Raw genomic sequence first — 22,873 nt, forward strand, 5'->3', positions numbered from 1 at the left:
CAGGAGACGAAGTGGAGGGATTTCCAAACTGCATATTTATTTCTCAGATACAGACCATACAAGCCAGGTCTCACGGCATATAAACTATTGCCTTCACCAAAAATAATAACCAGACAGAAATGTTCGTGACCTATAGCTTTCACCAGCGTCCACATTACTCGAGTCAAGGAAGTCGAGTGGGGGTTAAAGGTGATATTCAGTGACAAAACAAAAAGGAGGCACCACCGTGTGGCGTCAACTGGTAATGCTCCGCTACACTCCGGCTGTTACAAGGTGTTCAATTTAATCATCTGAAGTCATATAATTAACTTTACAATGTGAACAACAGACTAAAATTGTACTAATTCACAGGAAAGATTGTCACCCATCCTCTACTGGCCAAGTTCAGTTATTGCTACTTTTCTTATAACTGGAGAATGTTCTGTCTTTTCGAGCTCTTTTGTAATGAATTAGTTGATATAGTTCACAAAAGGATTCTTAGTAAATCTTAATCTGACTGATATATTTTTTAAGGGGGCAGAAAGACTTTAAATGTCTGTAAGCTGTTAAAAGTATTTAGAAAACTTAAGACACTACACAATAAAAAAAAAAAAAATTTGGTTATTTTATTTTATCTTAATACAAAATTAGAGCATCAGTCACTCGTAGCCTACAGCCAGAGTAGTGACAGTACATTACATATAGTGCATTGGTGATTATATAAAGACCAAATGTTAATATCTAGCACAAATCTAAAATAAAACATTCCCATATCTAAAGAACAATGACATCAGCGGCCCTGTGCGAACACAAACGACCCAGACAGGTTTGTAGACGAGACGGATGGAGAGCGCGGCTTGCTTGCGTGACATCACTAATCAAAAAAGATTTTGTGATGTCTAAAGAATCGAATAATTTATGATGGTTCTTTCAACTGCACAAACAATTGGCACCGGTTTGGGACGATTTGAACAGCATGGGGTGGAGAGTGATGTCACACAACCAAAAAAATAATGTTCAATATCTCAAACACCAAACCAGTACAAACATTTGTTTTTGCGGCACAAATCAGAACAAACGAATGGCATAGTTTTGGAGATTATTTCGTTTTATGGGGTGCCAACTTCACGGAGGTGTTTGCGTCTGGTAGATTGTGTTGGTCTTTATGGAAATGATCCGGCTGAGTCTCTGTTCTTTAACTTCCGCTTCATCAGTCGATCAAACTCAGAACTTTCCACTTCCATCTGCGCTTTTATGGGATTGCGCTCTCACGATAATTTGCCCTGTTTAGTAAATCTGGCCCTTAGTATTTAATATCTCAGTCTCTCTGTGGTTGTGTAGTTCCTGCTGAACTGAGAGATTAAAGTGTGTGTCGTTGTTCTACAGGTTGAGTCAGTGTAAGATCACAGATGAAGGTTGTGCTGCTCTGACTTCAGCTCTGAGATCAAACTCACACCTCAGAGAACTGAATCTGACTGTGAATATAATAGGAGATAAAGGTCTGACGCTGCTCTCTGATGGACTGAAGGATCCTCACTGTAAACTGGAGAAACTGGGGTAAGATCATACATTAATCTTAACTGAGACTAGAATAATGTTATTTTAACCCTTTAATTCCTACTGTATCATATTTGATCTAAATTATCAACATGATCATAAACCTGTTGCACACAATCTACTACTTGCCTTCTGTTGTCTGGTTGATGGTTTATAGTTTTTTAGCAAGTAAAAGGCGAGTATAATTTTAAAACGTGTCCCTTCAGCTCGTGGGTCATGTGACTTTGCTGTGAAATCTTTACGGATTTTTAAGTAAATATAAGAATAACCTTAATAATATTAGTAATATTTCAAGATGATCATTTTCTGGACTGAAGCAACTTAGGTTTACTTGATTATTCATACATCTTTTGTGAAAAATCATGTTCAAATGTATCAAATATGATCATCAGGCTTTTGAGGAAGGTTTATTAGTTCATCTCTCAATCATCATTGTATTGCATTACATTATACGTTTTAAAATTACAGCGCTTTGATCATAAAACTAAGCATTTAAATATCATCTTCAGTGTTTCCCACAGATTAGGAAGCAATTTGTGGTGGCCGGGTGGCGGGACGGAGTGTTGTTCCATGTCAGATGGGGTTGGGGGGTTAATAATAAGTTTATTTGATTCACAGCTTATAGTCTCTTGACCTCGACAACCCAACTACATTTTACCGCAAACTTGCGACTAGTTAACTTTCTAAAGAAGGCGCAATTGCTTGTTTGCTAAGGGCTCAAAATTGGTCTTCAGTGGTGGCCGACCGACACTGTCATCCTTTCTTGCCCTCTTTTAAAAAATTTTTTTTATTATTAAGCTGTGATTTTTACCACTGGTTTGTTTTGTTTACATTAGTTAATGTATTAAGCTGACTAACATGAACGAGCAATACATTTGTTACTGTATTTATTCATCTTTGTTAATCTTAGTTAATAAAAATACAGCTGTTCATTGTTTGTTCATGTTACTTCAGTGCATTTGCATTAGGCTAACTAATGTTAACAAATACAACTTTTGATTTCAATAATGTAGGCTACTAGTAAATGGTGAAATTAACATTAATAAAGATTAATAAATGCTGTAGAAGTGCAGTTTATCAATAGTTAATGTTAACTAATATAGTTAACTAGAGTTTAATAAATGGAACCATAGTAAAGTGTTACCGATTTGTTATACACCGATTCATAAGTCTCGTGAGTTCAGTGTTGGACAGATCAGTTGTTTTAACCATTCATTAAATGGTGAATCAGTTCAAGGAATCATTAGTTTGTGAATCGGACGTGTCATTAGCGGACCACGGCACACGTTGTGTGATTATCCCGGCAGTTTAGGACATCGCACAATATTTGTGTCAACATAGAAAACATTTAATCACTGGATAGTTTTTTTGCTGTTGTTGTTGTTTATTCAAAGTGTTTTTTATTTCAGCTGAATGTGCGGAACGCTTTCAGAGAGGATAAGGGTTTTTTAGCACAATTCACACACAGCTGTAATTCAGGGAAAAAATCTCTGAATGCTTACTATCGTGTCAATTCTCAATTGATTTTGATTAATATGTACGAGGGAGCGAGAGAGAGCAAGACAGTTTGAAGACTGTGAGAGTGCGCTCTCTCTCTCTCTCTCTCTCTCTCTCTCTCTCTCTCTCTCTCTCTCTCTCTCTCTCTCTCTCTCTCTCTCTCTCTCTCTCTCTCTGCTTGTTCTTTCAGTGCTCTGTCACTATCATCTACATCACTCACCAATCAAATAAGCACTGTAAAACCCAACAAGTTAAGCTAACTCATTTCATTTGAGGAAACCGATTACCTCAATTCAATTAAGTTTATAAAAACAATAGTTATGAGTACTCTGAACTTGTTTTAATTGAGTCCACTAAAACAATAATATTTCTTAATACACAATTTAACTTTACACTGCATTTAAATACTTTATATAGCTGGAACTGTTGTCAATGGTAGTATTCATTCTTGGATCACTGTACAACTAAATCTAAAAAAGTGATTATTCTCCCTATTTTTATATTACCTTTATATATTTTTTCAGATCGAAATTTACACACAATACAGCAAAAGTCAACAAAAAGTAATAAAAACCCACACAGATTTAGTATTTAATATCTCAGTCTCTCTGTGGTTGTGTAGTTCCTGCTGAACTGAGAGATTAAAGTGTGTGTCGTTGTTCTACAGGTTGTGGAGGTGTGAGATCACAGATGAAGGTTGTGCTGCTCTGACTTCAGCTCTGAGATCAAACTCACACCTCAGAGAACTGGATCTGTCTGAGAATATAATAGGAGTTAAAGGTCTGACGCTGCTCTCTGATGAACTGAAGGATCCTCACTGTAAACTGGAGAAACTGAGGTAAGATCATACATTAATCTTAACTGAGACTAGAATAATGTTATTTTAACCCTTTAATTCCTACTGTATCATATTTGATCTAAATTATCAACATGATCAAAAACCTGTTGCACACAATCTACTACTTGCCTTCTGTTGTCTGGTTGATAGTTTATTTAGCAAGTAAAAGGCAAGTATAATTTTAAAACGTGTCCCTTCAGCTCGTGGGTCATGTGACTTTTTGCTGTGAAATCTTTACGGATTTTTAAGTAAATATAAGAATAACCTTTATAATGTTAGTAATATTTCAAGATGATCATTTTCTGCACTGAAGCAACTTAGGTTTACTAGATTATTCATACATCTTTTGTGTAAAATCATGTTCAAATGTATCAAATATGATCATCAGGCTTTTGAGGAAGGTTTATTAGTTCATCTCTCAATCATCATTGTATTGCATCACATTATATGTTTTAAAATTACAGAGCTTTGATCATAAAACTAAGCATTTAAATATCATCTTACTAAGACATGTTATTGGCAGATATAGAGTGACGACTGATATTTATATGCATTTTATGTCAGTGGTTCTCAACTCTGGTCCTGGGGATTATATATATATATATATTTTTTTTTTGCAGTGTAAATAATTGTCTGACTCAGCGTCACTGACAAAACATTTTAAATGTAAAACGTTACGGTTTCCTTCCAATTCTGTCCTTCAAACACAATAGTATTTTCCTAATAGTGTGAAGAGCATGACAGTGGTTATGATTGGGCTCCTCTCTGTCTGTGCTCGACACCAACAGCTCCTGCGTGCAGCAGATCGTACAGCACTGAGTCAGCGCACTTATTCAACCCGGCCAATGGACCGTTCCATCAGCGAGCGAGTCCTTCATTGCCTGTCATTATACCGTCTGTGTCGCTGCTAATCTGCTTAGACGGAGTCAAGTGCTCATCATTGATCATTATTTGCGTGGAAATATTTTATTAAGATCAGAATATAAAGCAGAATTATCATGTGCCGAGCAATCCTCGCTGGCTAAAACATTAAAACACAGCATGACACAGGAAAAGTGTTCAAAAGCAGCGCATTCACACTACAAATATTTCTATTTAAATTAATAAAAAATGTTGTAACTTCTGGACAATGATTTCATAAATTTTTTTGATTCATATTTAAAATACACTTTAATTAAAACATTAAAATTAGAAATAATTTCATATTTAAATATTGACCAAAAAATAATCTCATAGCTTTATTTATGCAATTGTAAATGGAGTGTAAATATATTAATGCCGCTTCTGTGTCTCCTCTGCACTGCAAAGATGGATTTAGATTTAATGATTTGATTTGACTGGTAACAGTGGCACTGTGTTATTATTCTAATAGAATTGAATTTGAATGTTAGAATTTGACATAAAAGGTGATGCATACAGTATCTCTAAATAAGTTTAGAAAACATGTCCATCTAGAGGTGAAAATGCCCCTGGAAATCAGTTTAAGGTGACAAATATTGACCCTTAATAAACATAGTAATTTCTGTCACTGCTGTGAACTGACCACTGCATAGAATATGAATAATATGAATATCTTTGTGAGTCTGCTGTCAACAACAGGCCTAAACCAGCCATGGTACCAGTACAAAACACACAATCAGTGAAATATCATCTAATTATTATCAACAGAACTTTGAAAATATCGAGAGATATTTTTGTCACACCCGTAATATAAGATATTAATTTTGATTTCTTCAGGTCTTATAAAGCCTTAAATTTGACTTTAAAAAGTGTGCAGCGACCCTGTTTAACCTAAATGTGTGTATCAGATGTAAAACAGTTTAGATCATTCTGTTGACTTCATTACTTCACTCACTCCAGTAAAAGAGTGTGTACGCGCGGTCTAGAGTGTCCGTACGGTGCGCACATATTTACACTAGTTTATTTTTTATAAATCCCGATATGTGCGTGGAAAATTGCGTACACACATTTCAATGCTTTTTTGTGTGCGTATGCAACGTTTCTGCATCAGGCCGCTGGTGTTTGAGCCATTATTAACCGCCCAAAAACAGCAGGTCTGAAACCAGACGCTAACTGGTAGATTGTGTTGGTCTTTATGGAAATGATCCGGCTGAGTCTCTGTTCTTTAACTTCCACTTCGTCAGTCGATCAAACTCAGAACTTTCCACTTCCATCGGCGCTTTTATGGGATTGCGCTCTCACGATAATTTGCCCTGTTTAGTAAATCTGGCCCTTAGTATTTAATATCTCAGTCTCTCTGTGGTTGTGTAGTTCCTGCTGAACTGAGAGATTAAAGTGTGTGTCGTTGTTCTACAGGTTGAGGTTGTGTAAGATCACAGATGAAGGTTGTGCTGCTCTGGCTTCAGCTCTGAGATCAAACTCACACCTCAGAGAACTGGATCTGTCTGAGAATATAATAGGAGATAAAGGTCTGACGCTGCTCTCTGATGGACTGAAGGATCCTCACTGTAAACTGGAGAAACTGAGGTAAGATCATACATTAATCTTAACTGAGACTAGAATAATGTTATTTTAACCCTTTAATTCCTACTGTATCATATTTGATCTAAATTATCAACATGATCATAAACCTGTTGCACACAATCTACTACTTGCCTTCTGTTGTCTGGTTGATGGTTTATAGTTTATTTAGCAAGTAAAAGGCAAGTATAATTTTAAAACGTGTCCCTTCAGCTCGTGGGTCATGTGACTTTTTGCTGTGAAATCTTTACGGATTTTTAAGTAAATATAAGAATAACCTTTATAATGTTAGTAATATTTCAAGATGATCATTTTCTGCACTGAAGCAACTTAGGTTTACTAGATTATCCATACATCTTTTATGAAAAATCATGTTCAAATGTATCAAATATGATCATCAGGCTTTTGAGGAAGGTTTATTAGTTTATCTCTCAATCATCATTGTATTGCATCACATTATATGTTTTAAAATTACAGAGCTTTGATCATAAAACTAAGCATTTAAATATCATCTTACTAAGACATGTTATTGGCAGATATAGAGTGATGACTGATATTTATATGTATTTTATGTCAGTGGTTCTCAACTCTGGTCCTGGGGATTATATATATATATTGCAGTGTAAATAATTGTCTGACTCAGCGTCACTGACAAAACATTTTAAATGTAAAACGTTACGGTTTCCTTCCAATTCTGTCCTTCAAACACAATAGTATTTTCCTAATAGTGTGAAGAGCATGACAGTGGTTATGATTGTGCTCCTCTCTGTCTGTGCTCGACACCAACAGCTCCTGCGTGCAGCAGATCGTACAGCACTGAGTCAGCGCACTTATTCAACCCGGCCAATGGACCGTTCCATCAGCGAGCGAGTCCTTCATTGCCTGTCATTATACCGTCTGTGTCGCTGCTAATCTGCTTAGACGGAGTCAAGTGCTCATCATTGATCATTATTTGCGTGGAAATATTTTCTCAGAACATCTGCTATTTAGATCAGAATATAAAGCAGAATTATCATGTGCCGAGCAATCCTCGCTGGCTAAAACATTAAAACACAGCATGCCACAGGAAAAGTGTTCAAAAGCAGCGCATTCACTACTAATATTTCTATTTAAATTAATAAAAAATGTTGTAACTTCTGGACAATGATTTCATAAATTTTTTGGATTCATATTTAAAATACACTTTAATTAAAACATTAAAATTAGAAATAATTTCATATTTAAATATTGACCAAAAAATAATCTCATAGCTTTATTTATGCAATTGTAAATGGAGTGTAAATATATTAATGCCGCTTCTGTGTCTCCTCTGCACTGCAAAGATGGATTTTGATTTAATGATTTGATTTGACTGGTAACAGTGGCACTGTGTTATTATTCTAATAGAATTGAATTTGAATGTTAGAATTTGACATAAAAGGTGATGCATACAGTATCTCTAAATAAGTTTAGAAAACATGTCCATCTAGAGGTGAAAATGCCCCTGGAAATCAGTTTAAGGTGACAAATATTGACCCTTAATAAACATAGTAATTTCTGTCACTGCTGTGAACTGACCACTGCATAGAATATGAATAATATGAATATCTCCGTGAGTCTGCTGTCAACAACAGGCCTAAACCAGCCATGGCACCAGTACAAAACACAATCAGTGAAATATCATCTAATTATTATCAACAAAACTTTGAAAATATATAGACATATTTTTGTCACACCCCTAATGTAAGATATTAATTTTGATTTCTTCAGGTCTTATAAAGCCTTAAATTTGACTTTAAAAAGTGTGCAGCGACCCTGTTTAACCTAAATGTGTGTATCAGATGTAAAACAGTTTAGATAATTCTGTTCACTTCATTACTTCACTCACTCCAGTAAAAGAGTGTGTACGCGCGGTCTAGAGTGTCCGTACGGTGCGCACATATTTACACTAGTTTATTTTTTATAAATCCCGATATGTGCGTGGAAAATTGCGTACACACATTTCAATGCTTTTTTGTGTGCGTATGCAACGTTTCTGCATCAGGCCGCTGGTGTTTGAGCCATTATTAACCGCCCAAAAACAGCAGGTCTGAAACCAGACGCTAACTGGTAGATTGTGTTGGTCTTTATGGAAATGATCCGGCTGAGTCTCTGTTCTTTAACTTCCACTTCGTCAGTCGATCAAACTCAGAACTTTCCACTTCCATCAGCGCTTTTATGGGATTGCGCTCTCATGATAATTTGCCCTGTTTAGTAAATCTGGCCCTTAGTATTTAATATCTCAGTCTCTCTGTGGTTGTGTAGTTCCTGCTGAACTGAGAGATTAAAGTGTGTGTCGTTGTTCTACAGGTTGAGATGGTGTAAGATCACAGATGAAGGTTGTGCTGCTCTGACTTCAGCTCTGAGATCAAACTCACACCTCAGAGAACTGAATCTGTCTGGGAATATAATAGGAGATAAAGGTCTGACGCTGCTCTCTGATGGACTGAAGGATCCTCACTGTAAACTGGAGAAACTGATGTAAGATCATACATTAATCTTAACTGAGACTAGAATAATGTTATTTTAACCCTTTAATTCCTACTGTATCATATTTGATCTAAATTATCAACATGATCATAAACCTGTTGCACACAATCTACTACTTGCCTTCTGTTGTCTGGTTGATGGTTTATAGTTTTTTAGCAAGTAAAAGGCAAGTATAATTTTAAAACGTGTCCCTTCAGCTCGTGGGTCATGTGACTTTTTGCTGTGAAATCTTTACGGATTTTTAAGTAAATATAAGAATAACCTTTATAATGTTAGTAATATTTCAAGATGATCATTTTCTGCACTGAAGCAACTTAGGTTTACTAGATTATCCATACATCTTTTGTGAAAAATCATGTTCAAATGTATCAAATATGATCATCAGGCTTTTGAGGAAGGTTTATTAGTTTATCTCTCAATCATCATTGTATTGCATCACATTATATGTTTTAAAATTACAGAGCTTTGATCATAAAACTAAGCATTTAAATATCATCTTACTAAGACATGTTATTGGCAGATATAGAGTGATGACTGATATTTATATGTATTTTATGTCAGTGGTTCTCAACTCTGGTCCTGGGGATTATATATATATATTGCAGTGTAAATAATTGTCTGACTCAGCGTCACTGACAAAACATTTTAAATGTAAAACGTTACGGTTTCCTTCCAATTCTGTCCTTCAAACACAATAGTATTTTCCTAATAGTGTGAAGAGCATGACAGTGGTTATGATTGGGCTCCTCTCTGTCTGTGCTCGACACCAACAGCTCCTGCGTGCAGCAGATCGTACAGCACTGAGTCAGCGCACTTATTCAACCCGGCCAATGGACCGTTCCATCAGCGAGCGAGTCCTTCATTGCCTGTCATTATACCGTCTGTGTCGCTGCTAATCTGCTTAGACGGAGTCAAGTGCTCATCATTGATCATTATTTGCGTGGAAATATTTTCTCAGAACATCTGTTATTTAGATCAGAATATAAAGCAGAATTATCATGTGCCGAGCAATCCTCGCTGGCTAAAACATTAAAACACAGCATGACACAGGAAAAGTGTTCAAAAGCAGCGCATTCACTACAAATATTTCTATTTAAATTAATTAAAAATGTATAACTTATGGACAATGATTTCATTACATTTTTAGATTCATATTTAAAATACACTTTAATTAAAACATTAAAATTAGAAATAATTTCATATTTAAATATTGACCAAAAAATAATCTCATGGCTTTATTTATGCAATTGTAAATGGAGTGTAAATATATGAATGCCGCTTCTGTGTCTCCTCTGCACTGCAAAGATGGATTTTGATTTAATGATTTGATTTGACTGGTAACAGTGGCACTGTGTTATTATTCTAATAGAATTGAATTTGAATGTTAGAATTTGACATAAAAGGTGATTCATATCTCTAAATAAGTTTATAAAACATGTCCATCTAGAGGTGAAAATGCCCCTGGAAATCAATTTAAGGTGGCCAATATTGACCCTTAATAAACATGTTCATTTCTGTCACTGCTGTGAACTGACCACTGCATAGAATATGAATAATATGAATATCTTCGTGAGTCTGCTGTCAACAACAGGCCTAAACCAGCCATGGTACCAGTACAAAACACAGTCAGTGAAATATCATCTAATTATTATCAACAGAACTTTGAAAATATCGAGAGATATTTTTGTCACACCCCTAATGTAAGGTATTAATTTTGATTTCTTCAGGTCTTATAAAGCCTTAAATTTGACTTTAAAAAGTGTGCAGCAACCCTGTTTAACCTAAATGTGTTTATCAGATGTAAAACAGTTTCAATCATTCTGTTCACTTCATTACTTCACTCACTCTGTTCTTTAACTTCCACTTCGTCAGTCGATCAAACTCAGAACTTTCCACTCCGATCAGCGCTTTTATGGGATTGCGCTCTCACGATAATTTGCCCTGTTTAGTAAATCTGGCCCTTAGTATTTAATATCTCAGTCTCTCTGTGGTTGTGTAGTTCCTGCTGAACTGAGAGATTAAAGTGTGTGTCGTTGTTCTACAGGTTGAGTCAGTGTAAGATCACAGATGAAGGTTGTGCTGCTCTGGCTTCAGCTCTGAGATCAAACTCACACCTCAGAGAACTGGATCTGACATGGAATATAATAGGAGATAAAGGTCTGAAGCTGCTCTCTGATGGACTGAAGGATCCTCACTGTAAACTGGAGAAACTGACGTAAGATCATACATTAATCTTAACTGAGACTAGAATAATGTTATTTTAACCCTTTAATTCCTACTGTATCATATTTGATCTAAATTATCAACATGATCAAAAACCTGTTGCACACAATCTACTACTTGCCTTCTGTTGTCTGGTTGATGGTTTATAGTTTTTTTTAGCAAGTAAAAGGCAAGTATAATTTTAAAACGTGTCCGATAAAAACGATTTTTAAGTAAATATAAGAATAACCTTTACAATGTTAGTAATATTTCAAGATGATCATTTTCTGCACTGAAGCAACTTAGGCTTACTTGATTATCCATACATCTTTTGTGAAAAATCATGTTCAAATGTATCAAATATGATCTTGATGATGAAATTTGAGGAGGGTTTATTAGTTCCTGCTGAACTGAGAGATTAAAGTGTGTGTCGTTGTTCTACAGGTTGAGGAGGTGTGAGATCACAGATGAAGGTTGTGCTGCTCTGGCTTCAGCTCTGAGATCAAACTCACACCTCAGAGAACTGGATCTGACTGGGAATCTTCTACGAGATGTGAAGAGTCTCTCTGCTCTAAAAGATAATCCACATTATAAGCTCAAGACAGTGAAGTAAGTATTGATTCATATCATATAATATAATAATGTCACTTGAACTAGTCAATCCTCTGATGTGTCAGTAATGCATGTGTTACTGTCTGTTTTATTTACTGACAGATATGATGAATGGTGAATATGGAGCCACTGTAGAGACATCATCATCATCAACACTGAAGTCACGTGACCTTTACTGGATTTACTGTATATAAATGTACATTCATATTTTGTATAATATCTAATAAAGTTTTCTTATCATTTATCTATTATTACTGAATTGTTTGATTTATTTTTTATCATCCATCTCAGTGAAGTGAGCAGCTCAACACAATCACAGTAACAGTAATGAACTTCAGAGCTGAGTTTCATCTGTGTTTCAGGAACTGGATTATTTACAGGGTTTAATGATGATTATGATTTTAATGTCTTTGTCAAAAGTCTTCTTGAGATTTGATTGAAGCTCGTCTGAAGAGGATATTTGCCAGTGTCACATTATTATTGTTCTGTCTTTATGTTGGTGTGTGTGTGTGTGTGTGTGTGTGTGTGTGTGTGTGTGTGTGTGTGTGTGTGTGTGTGTGTGTGTGTGTGTGTGTGTGTGTGTGTGTGTGTGTGTGTGTGTGAAAGTCAAATTATTATTATGATTAAGGTGCAAATGTCTGTCATCACATGATCACTACGAGTGAGCCTATATTTATCTCTTCAGAAACAGCTAGTGCTACACCATCAATATTTAAACTAAATCAGTTATTCCTTTCAGTACAAACACATTTTAATATGTAAATTAGGCTAATTATAGCATATCTTACACTAAAGTAAGCGAAATTTGCTCTTGGACAGAATGGCTTCTCAGAATTGTTGATGTTTGTAAATTTACAATTGAATTGTGATTAAACAAATGGCGGGAAAGAGCGTTAATCACACATATTCTCAAATATATCCTACACAATCTCAGCCAACAGTCAAACTAATAGTTCATATTGTAGCCGCAAAAAAAATATATACCGAGCAATAATAAATGTCACAGAACACACAAATAGAAGAAAAAATGTAATAAAAAAACAAAAACAATTATAATGCAGACATTGACAAAAGTGTCCTCTAAACTTATATAACAGAAAATATCAGAACAGATCCGATCGATGCATTCGGAAAGTAGACCAGATATTTTAATAGAAATACAGCAAACATTATACAGAATTCAAAGGAAAGTGGGATAAATGAGAAGTGCAGGAAAAAACATGAGAGATGAGATGATAATATCAAGGATGAGATTTGGACATACAAGACTAAACGGTACACTTTATAAAATGGGTAAACATGATACGGGAAGCCGGTGTGAATTTTGTGGGCAAGAAGAAACTGGAACGTGTTATGCTATACTGTCAGAGATACGAGCCTGAATGAAGGATTCTAATGCAAAAATGTAAAATGTAAAAATTCTATTTATACTAGGAGATATTTTACAAAATGACTCTGGAAATGAATGTTATAGTTTTAGTTTTCAATAACTAATTTGTGGGAGAGGATATAAAAATGTCATTTTGATCCACACTCCATACCACGCCAATAAAATCTCAAAGAAGAAGAAGAAGATCCGATCGGTCATAGGTATAAGGAGGAAAGGATTAGGCTGAAAGAATGGTTTAGAAAAGAAAAAATTTGATTTGAAATGAAGGAAATATTACAAATGAATTCAGGGCATGTAGGGTATAGAGCGATATTTGTGTTTTTAATTAAAACAGGGATTAGTAGAAGGATATGAGTTTAGTTGTCTTAGAAAGTTGTATTTAATAATAATAATAATGTATGAATATTAATAATGTTATTAGATATTTATGAAGTTATTTATTGGTTTTAATTATGTGTATGTATTTATTTATTTATATAAAGGGTAGTGAGAAAAGGTTATTGTGATCCACACTCCATATCAGAAGGTGGCGGTAATGCACACTTAAAAGTTGTTTGCCAACCGCCATTAAAAGAAAGAAGAAGAAGAAGAAGATCCGATCGATGTGATCGGTGATCTTGCGTTTTTGATCTAATATTTATCCATCTTTTTTTTTTAAATATATATTAAAGATTGTTTAATGAATCTGTTGCGGGCAGAAGACACTGTTTGAAGGATTTAAAGGTATGTCATTGTCTGTTTTCTTCTGGTTGATGTTTATATGACGTCTTTATTAATAATCCCCTTTATTACTCATACCTAAGAAGTTAATGTGTTATTGTTTTAAACATGGTCGTCAGGTGTGTTAAAATCAGTTTAACATAAGTTATAATGACTCTTCTCTTCATGTGTTTTAAAGCATCATTTTTTTTTATTTTTTTTTTGGTTATGATACAGTCAAATCTGCTCACCTTTATTTATAACTCTTTATATAATACAAAGTTTCAAAGCAGCTTCGCAGTAATATATAAGTCTACTGGATTTGACATTGCTGATCTGTTTAAGCATTAATTAGGCTTTCTTGGCAGGCATCAGTTTTAATTTCATCCACAGATGTGAGTCTCTTGACTGTCACGTGTGTGCAGAGATAAACACAGTGTTGATGTTCTCTGATCTCCCAGCATGCAGTGCACAGCCTCCTCTCCTCATGAGCTCCCGCAGACGGGCAGCGATCGGGCCAAACTCACCCAGTTTCCCGCCAAGGACTCGTCCTCAGAGCGCTGACCTTTGACCTGCTGAACATGGTGATCTGCTTCAAGCGGATGGCCATCTTCCTGGAGCCCGTCACAGACACGCTGGAGGTGCTGCGGTTCCTGCTCGGGTGAGACACGGCCCTTACAAATCACACTGACACCTGCACATCTCGCACTGCTCCTGTACTTCAGGAGACTGTATCATGTGACTCTCATCAGAAGGCTTTTGTGTTTGTTCCAGCCAGTTGTGAAACGCATCTCTGAGTTGTTTTTGATGCTGTGTGTCCCAGTGTTCAGCTCTGATGCTGTGTGTCCCAGTGTTCAGCTCTGATGCTGTGTGTCCCAGTGTTCAGCTCTGATGCTGTGTGTCCCAGTGTTCAGCTCTGATGCTGTGTGTCCCAGTGTTCAGCTCTGATGCTGTGTGTCCCAGTGTTCAGCTCTGATGCTGTGTGTCCCAGTGTTCAGCTCTGATGTTGTGTGTCCCAGTGTTCAGCTCTGATGCTGTGTGTCCCAGTGTTCAGCTCTGATGCTGTGTTTTAGGTGGAGGATGCCGCTGTGCTCCCTGTCCAGCTGCGTTCTGCTCAACATCCTCTTCCTCACGCTGAGTGAAGGTGAGACACCAGTAGACGGCCGTAAATGTGCACAAATATTCTCACACAGGAACAGTTATGGCATAATAAGTGTGGTTAACCCTATAAAGCCGACTGTATTATACTTGATACACACATTTCTAAGGGCTTTAATTGATCAACATGATGTTGCACTCAAACTACTACATGCCTTCTGTCATCTGATGGATACTTTATATTCTTTTAGCAAGTAAAATATATAATTGTATAAAATATATAAAAAATGTATATAATTGTTCTATGTAATTCAAGCCTTCAAGTTGTGGTTCTTGAGTCTTTTTGCTGTAAAATATAAAATTTGTTTCATAAAGTAAATGTGAGAATAGCTTTTAGTTTGTTAGTAATATTTCAAGATTATCATTTTCTGGACTGAAGTGACTCAGATTTACTAGATTATCCATAAATATTTTTTTTTACAAAAGTCATGTTCAAATGTATCAAATATGATCATCAGGGTTTTGAGGAAGCTTTATTTGTTCATCTCTCAAATATCATTGAATTGCATTACATTATATGTTTTAAAACTATAGAGCTTTGATCAGAAAACTATCATTTGATATCATCAGATATAGAGTGACGACTGATATTAATATGCATTTTATGTAAGTCGTCTGTTATACTGTCATAAAGATTGATTTACATTACAAGCGATCAGAAATTCTTCTTACTTTTTGGCAATATAAATATCAGCAACTGCCCCAAATGTCATATTTTTATCACAAATGTCATAATGCCATTGTCATATCATATACTCAACGAAAAACAAACTTTTTATATTCTGTCTAATTCTGAAATATTTAATGTCAGGCATTCCAGGGTAAAGATGATCTTTAGTTGCTAAACTTCTCCTGCATGTACAGTAGATTGATTACATAACATTTCAGTGCATTAATATAAACATAAAAAACTAAATATATGACAGAGTGATCAGGACTCAAAGCTGAAAATGTTTTTTGTGATAATATCCATATGACTGCATGTCATCAAGCTTATTACACGTCTGCTTTTCAAAACAATAAACAAATGTACATTAAATATAACTTTTAAAAGATTGTATTAGGTGAGAAGAAAAAGCGTAGAGTGAGAAGTGTAACATGAAACTAGAAGAGCTTTAACAGTCAATTATACAGATTAGCGCTTGTTATATAAACTCAGAATCCTCATGAGAGATGCAGAATAAAGAGAAGATGAAGGTGATGTTCCCTCTGTCTGCAGGCGCGTGGGTCTCTCTGCTGCTGCTGGCGGCCTCTGCTCCGGCTCTGCTGGGATACCTTGGCAACCGTTGCCAGGGCGCGACCAGCGAGATGGCGGTTCAGAAGAAGAAACACCATGCGGTCCAGCGGCGAGACCTGCAGACGGTCCACATGAGCAAACAGGAGGCCATGCTGGAGGTCAAGGGCATGTGAGTGAGCAAGACTGTGGCGTTTGAGTCATGACATCAGCACTGAGACTGAGGGTTGTGTGTGTGTGTTACAGGCTGAAAGGGATAGACGACGTTTTGACCCAGGCGTGTGTGTGTGCAGAGTCTGTGTATAAAGTGTTTCACTGGGAGAGCCACGCCGTGTCCTCCATGTGAGTATCGCAGAGATGCTCCAGAATCACAAGTTCTGATCTTCCTCTGTGAAAATGTACCATGGTAATAATTTTTTTTGTTCTTTATTGTTACTTTGTTACTTCAGTGAAACTGTGACAGTGTGTATTAACGTCCACTGTCCGTAAAAACATAAAATAAATAATAATATGATGATAATAATATGATATATTCTAAAAGTTCTATTTGAGTGTTTTTAATGAGTAAAGTTTGATGACAAATCCAGGTCTGAAATTTTAAAATAACTTTGAAAAGCTTGAAGTTTTTACTCAGAAAAAGTAAAACAATCGTACTAGAATGTTTTAGCCTGTTGCTAACAAGATTAACACATTGCTAGCATGATTAGCATGTTAATAGCATTAATTAGCACTAGGGCTGTGGAACGATTAATCGCAATTAATCCCATCCAAAATAAATGTTTGTGTTTATATAATATATGTGTGTGTACTTTTGTATAATTATTTTTGTATATATAAATACACACACATGCATGTATACATTTAAGATTTTTTTTTAATTTTTTATAAATATTATATTGAAAATATTATATTTATAATATTAAATAAATATGTATATTTATAATATTGAATTTAGAAAGTTGGGTTCGATTTATCAAAGCAATATACTGTAGAAAATGGGACACCACAGGGGAGTGTGATTAGTCCAGCTTTATTCTCCATTATGATGAATGATATTTATTTCAATCTTCCAGGGGAAATAGGGAGGTCTTTATTCACAGATGATGCTTTATGGAAGAAAGGTAGAAATGTTGAGTATTTTAAAGAAGATGCAGGAAGGAATTGATCAAGTTGAAAATTGGGGAATAAAATGGGGATTTAAGTTCTCAGTGTAAAAATCAAAAGTATCAAAAAAAGAAGTTGGTCCAGTACTAGGCTTAGGTGTAATTTGTCTATTTATTTTTATGAAATGAACTTAAAATGTTTAATTTGACCAACAGGGCTCTCTCCTTTTCACGAAACTACAATCCAGGAAGATTCTGCAGTTCTGCTTGGCTTCACCTAACAAAGTTGAGCAAAGTGAAATCCCATTTCTAGAGTCATTTCAGATGCGCAGTTCTCCATGAAGGTCACGTTTGCAAACATACTTTTGGGAAATGCAAATTGAGTTATGTATGTAACATGTATAATAAGCATGAAAAGTAGCCTTGATGTTATGATTGTCCATTTTTTTTTTGTATTAACCAGATTCTTTATTCAGATTTTGGGTTCTCATAATTTACACTGATGATCATCATAATAATAGTACAGTTTATTGTATTTATATTTTAGGCTATACCATTCACAGATGTGGATTAGATTGCAGAGCAAGGCAGTGTTTCCACTGTAACTCAATGCTGTTATGTAAACCTTCATGAAGCATCTGTCTATTTGCAAGGGTAAGCACTCAGTTGTTCCTTCACTGACACCAACCACACAATACACTTACAAATCTTATTACCACAAAATAATTGTAATAATTGTGGCAAAATAATTTGCCTGTAGGGCGTACTCAACAGGAAGGCTTCAGAGTTGTTTCCTCAGAGGTCCTCTTGCCTGGTGCCCGTCTACCTTGACCATGAAGAACAACAGGACACCCTTTATGCTCTTCTGAAGTCAGCACTGCAAACACCAACACAACTGAGCTTCACGGATGAAGTGCAGTTCATCTGTAGTGTTCTGTGTCCAGAGGTATGCATAACAATATAATGTATTTGTACATGTTTCTGCACTTTCAAACCCTAATGTTTGCTGCTTATGGACAGACCTGTGTAGATTTTAATTAACCATTTTCTTCTGATAGCGCATCATGGCCTGGTGGACTGCAGGATTTGTCTCTGCATGATCCTTCTTCTCTGGTCCAGATTTTCATCACAGGGAAGAGTAGAAAATGTATTTGTCCAATGTATCCTTTTTTAAGCGTTAACATAATTTCTGTGATTATGTTCTCCATTTACTATTTCAGTGAAGTGGAAGAATTGAATAGAGGGATAGAGAAACAATTGAGAAAAGAGGGGAGAACATCCAATTGGTAGGAAGTGCTGCTGCATTCTTCACAATCTGGGCTTTAAATATTTAAAGGTCAGGAAAGTCATGTCAATAACATGTTATTTCTATTCATATTTCTTGCATCTCTCTCTATTAGTTTTTTTTTTCTCAGTTCAGAGGGGCTTTATTGACATGAAAGTTTTAAGAACCTTTTGTTCCCATCAAAATATGTTATATCTTTAATCTTTATATCTGCACGTTTCAAATAATTTCCTCATTACTTTCAATCTACAACTCACTACCTGTGCTTTCAGACGAAACCTGTGCTCACTTTCTCCCTCCCATCTTTCCTCTGCTGTGTCATCTTCTCTTCCCTCACCCTCATAATTCTCATCTCTGGATGTGAATACCGCAACGGATACTTAATGCTCCACTTTAATTTCTTCTCCAGAAAATATCTGCCCTCTCTCCTCCAGGCCAGCACATGCTACTCCCTCTAACCCCTGGTTATCTGATGTTCTTCGTGAACACCGGACCAAACTCAGGGCAGCAGAGAGAAATGGCGCAAATCAAAAGACACATCTGACCTGAGTATGTATCAATCTCTGCTCTCTTCCTTTTCTGTTGATGTTCATGCCTCAGAATCTTCATATTTCCACAACAAGATCAACAGCACTTCAACACACAATCACTCTTCAAGACATTCAACTCTCTCCTCTGTCCACCTCCACCACCACCCACCTCCTCTTTAACTGCTGATGATTTTGCTAATTTCTTCACCAACAAAACATCAGCAGTCAGTTCTCAGCTCCACACACACATGAACCCAGACCAACCTCTCCCACAGCCAATAACCTTCTCTCCTCCTTCTCTCCACTAACCGAGGCAGAAGTATCTAAACTTCTCCTCTCCAGTCATCCTACCACCTGTCCTCTAGACCCCATCCCCTCACACCTTCTACAAGCCATCTCTCCCACACTTCTTCCAGCACTCACACACATCATCAACTCATCCCTCCATACTGGCGTTTTCCCTACAGCATTCAAGCAGGCTCGGGTAACTCCACTGCTTAAAAACCCACAGTATCTGATTGATACTTTATATTCTTTTAACAAGTAAAAGACCGTTAATATAATTGTTCTATGTAACTGAACTACGCCTTCAGGTTGTTGTTCTTGTGTGGTTGTGTTTTAAATCTACTGAGCTTTGATCATAAAACTAAGCATTTAAATATAATTTTACTAAGTTTCTATAGAGTTCTTGATAGAGATATAGAGTGATGACTGATATTTATGTGCATTTTATAGAAGCAGTCCATTGTATTGTCATAAAGATGTTGATTTACATTATGAACTATCAGAATTTCATCTTGTTTTTATTTTGGACATAATATCAACATCTGCAGCAAATTGCATATTTTTGCTCAGTTTGGCGCCTCTGAATAAAATTAAGGTGTTTTACTGAAGACAAAGTTCTCCACACTTGCAAAGGCCGTAGAAAATGAGTAAGAGTATCCAGAGGATCCAGCCTTGAACTAAATCAGGATACAGAAACACTAGTACTCATAGTCAATGGGTAATAATTTGACGTCATGCCTACAGATTCTGATAACATTACAGATCATTCTAGCAATGTAAGAAACTTTGGTAAGGGTCACAGGTTAATCAAATGATAAATCTATATGGGCTGCTGTTGAATTCTCCTGGAGACGGTTCCTTTAGCAGGGTCACATGCGTCTCATAATAATAATAATAATAAACAACCCCTGAAAGCACAGTTAGATACAACATAGGCGATATATATTCCCTTCAGGGCTGAGTTGTGTCGGCACTTCACTGGATCAGAACATGAAAACTACATCCACACAGAATAAGAATAAAGTTCAAACTGACAATTGTATTTCTACAAAAAATGGCTCATTTGGTTGTATGAGCAAATTAAATACAAAACATGTTCATATTTATTCTCTGAAAGCCGGGCTAAACGAGTAAACACTGTTACTGCATTCTGACATCGATCAGACTCTTCATCACCTCTCAGATACCAGATACAGACATTGCCTGTAATATAGATACCAGAATATATACACTGGTTTTAAGAAAACTATTGATTTCCAATTTAATATAAAAAGAGGGATTGTAAAACCCCTGCAGTTGTTGTTATATCACAGCTGAAGGTTTTGCTCCTCTGAGATCAAACTCACACCTCAGAGAACTGGATCTGACTGGGAATATAATACAACATGCAAGTGTGAAGAGTCTCTCTGTTGTAAAAGATAATCCACATTATAAACTGGAGACACTGCTGTGATTATTGATTCATATCATACAGTATCATATAATAATGTCATATGAACTAGTCAATCCTCTGAACAGATGTGTCGGCACTCAGCAGTAATTTCCCATAATGCATGTGTTACTGTCTGTGTGTTATTTCACTGACAGCTTTTAGATGATGGTGAATATGGAGCCACTGGAGAGACGTTATCATCAAAACCAAAGTCACGGTGACCTCACTGCTGTGTGTCTGTGATATTTCTATTAATGACTTTATATCAATGTAAATATTTTTGTGAAAGAAGATCTATTAAAATATTTTTGGCATCCATGTACTGGTGGACTTTTTTATCATCTCAGTCAACAGCTCAATATAATTAATGAGCAATTAAAAAGCTTGAGTTTTTTATTTGTGGGTTAATGGCCAATCCTGGATGTTTTGTTGGGATGCTATAGATAATGATGTTTATTATTATTATTATTATTATTTTACCATCCAATTTGTGAGAAATAGATTTTTTGGGACTATGAATTTAAAGGTAAAAGGGCCATTCCACCGAATGGGTGACATTTGCTTGTTGTAACTCTTCAAAATTAAACTTTTTTTTTTTTTTTCAACACTGAATCTACAACTACACATATTTAACTATTCAAAATGTGTTTTGGTCAATCTCAGGCAACTTTATTATTTTTTTTTACAAGGTTTCTAAGCAGAAGATGGACGCATGTTTCTCAGTCCTGTTACCGAAACTCATGTGCCATTTAAAAATCATGTTTAAAAGCACGTCAATTAATTCCTTTGTTTTCCCCACAAGAAAGTGTTTATTTTAAAGAAATAGTTGGTTATACTGTATGTTCAAATAATTGATATTTGTGACAATAAAATCACTATATATTAAGGCAAGGTGTATTTTAATAAAAAAACATTTTAATAAAAACCAAAAAAAAGCTATATTTTCATTTGAAAGAAGTATTAAAGCCTCAGGTTTTAATAATTTTTTTATAATTTAATTGATTAAACAATTGTTTAAATGATGGACCAAACAAAACTGATAAAAACATTGGTTTAACTTTTTTTTTAGAAAAAAAAAATAGTAACAGGAATGAACACTTGGTAACAGGAATTGAGAGTCCATGTGTGTGTGCATGTGTGTGTATGAGAGAGACATGACTGTGCGCATTTCTGTGTTGAAGTGATGTACTATGTGCTAGTCGTACTTCACAGCGAAGGAGGTGGAAAGAGAAAGAAGGAGAGAGAGGTCTCTGTACTCAGCGCTGATCAGAGCACACACCACCAACACACACCACCAACACACACCACCATCAAGCTGTTCTCTGTGGATGAGGATGATCTAGAGCAGGCAGTGCAGGCTATGCCTCAGAACATCCCAACAGTTCCCTCAACTATGCGCCTTCATCAAGTTGTGACCTTAGAAAGAGGTGGCCTTATCTGCCGTGGTGTAAGTTGTACATGCGTAGCTATGAAGAGGCTTCAGTGCCAGTGCCCTGGATCTCAGGCCTTCAGTTTCCTGCGTGACAACCAAACTCCAATACAAGACAACACAGTTGACTGGAGCAATTCCGAGGTCATTGGAAAGTGGTGTGTGGTTAAATATGGAGATGACCTTTACCCCGGGACTGTGATGGCAACAGATGATACTTACGTCCAGGTGAAATGCATGCACAGCAGAGGTCTGAACAGCTTCTCTTGGCCTATTCGAGATGATGTACTTTGGTATCTATTAGATGATGTACTTCGTCTCATCCCTGCTCCTTTGCCAGTCACTGCCCGCCATGTGGAGATACAGAGAGATGTATGGTTAGAGCTAACAAAGTAAAATGAGAAGTAGCTCTGTCATTATCTTAGATCAGAGAGGTTTCTCTGCTGAATGAAATTGCCTTAGATCGAATTATTTACTTTCTGCCAAATGTTCTTCTGTCACCACTTCCATTTTCTATTCCATGTTGTTTTTCTGTGGTACTGTTTGCTCTTTTTTAAATGGCAGCTGTTTCTTTAATTGTCACAATATACATAAAATTGTGAGTTTTTACATGTTAAATACTACTAAGTGCATGATTAAGTTGGACGTTTTTAC

At 36.0% G+C, this 22,873-nt stretch overlaps 2 protein-coding genes across 5 annotated transcripts in view; both read left to right on the top strand.

The window, feature by feature from the left end:
- Window positions 1–22,873, top strand: part of LOC309494999 (NACHT, LRR and PYD domains-containing protein 12-like) — a 180,760-nt gene that overhangs the window by 19,913 nt on the left and 137,974 nt on the right. The window contains exons 8-13 of the mRNA XM_082164516.1: window positions 1,366–1,536; window positions 3,701–3,871; window positions 6,188–6,358; window positions 8,681–8,851; window positions 10,905–11,075; window positions 11,507–11,535. Of these exons, the coding sequence (XP_082020642.1) occupies window positions 1,366–1,536; window positions 3,701–3,871; window positions 6,188–6,358; window positions 8,681–8,851; window positions 10,905–11,075; window positions 11,507–11,535 (884 nt within the window). The remainder of the gene's footprint in view (window positions 1–1,365; window positions 1,537–3,700; window positions 3,872–6,187; window positions 6,359–8,680; window positions 8,852–10,904; window positions 11,076–11,506; window positions 11,536–22,873) is intronic.
- LOC309495017 (protrudin-like) lies at window positions 13,070–21,104 on the top strand. Of its 4 annotated transcripts, XM_082164558.1 has the most exons (9): window positions 13,070–13,787; window positions 14,225–14,424; window positions 14,837–14,907; window positions 16,141–16,327; window positions 16,402–17,602; window positions 17,806–18,204; window positions 18,317–18,405; window positions 18,479–18,544; window positions 18,978–21,104. In XM_082164558.1, the coding sequence occupies exons 2-5, from the start codon at window positions 14,345–14,347 to the stop codon at window positions 16,499–16,501; spliced, it is 438 nt and encodes a 145-aa protein (XP_082020684.1). In that variant the 5' UTR covers window positions 13,070–13,787; window positions 14,225–14,344; the 3' UTR covers window positions 16,502–17,602; window positions 17,806–18,204; window positions 18,317–18,405; window positions 18,479–18,544; window positions 18,978–21,104. The 4 variants fall into 4 exon arrangements, with proteins under 4 accessions (XP_082020684.1, XP_082020683.1, XP_082020682.1 ...); XM_082164557.1 differs by having other exon boundaries at window positions 18,317–18,544; XM_082164556.1 differs by having other exon boundaries at window positions 17,806–17,912; window positions 18,019–18,204; window positions 18,317–21,104.

Source organism: Leuciscus leuciscus (genome assembly GCF_965113295.1).
Source record: "Leuciscus leuciscus genome assembly, chromosome: 3".
Lineage (NCBI taxonomy): Eukaryota > Metazoa > Chordata > Actinopteri > Cypriniformes > Leuciscidae > Leuciscus > Leuciscus leuciscus.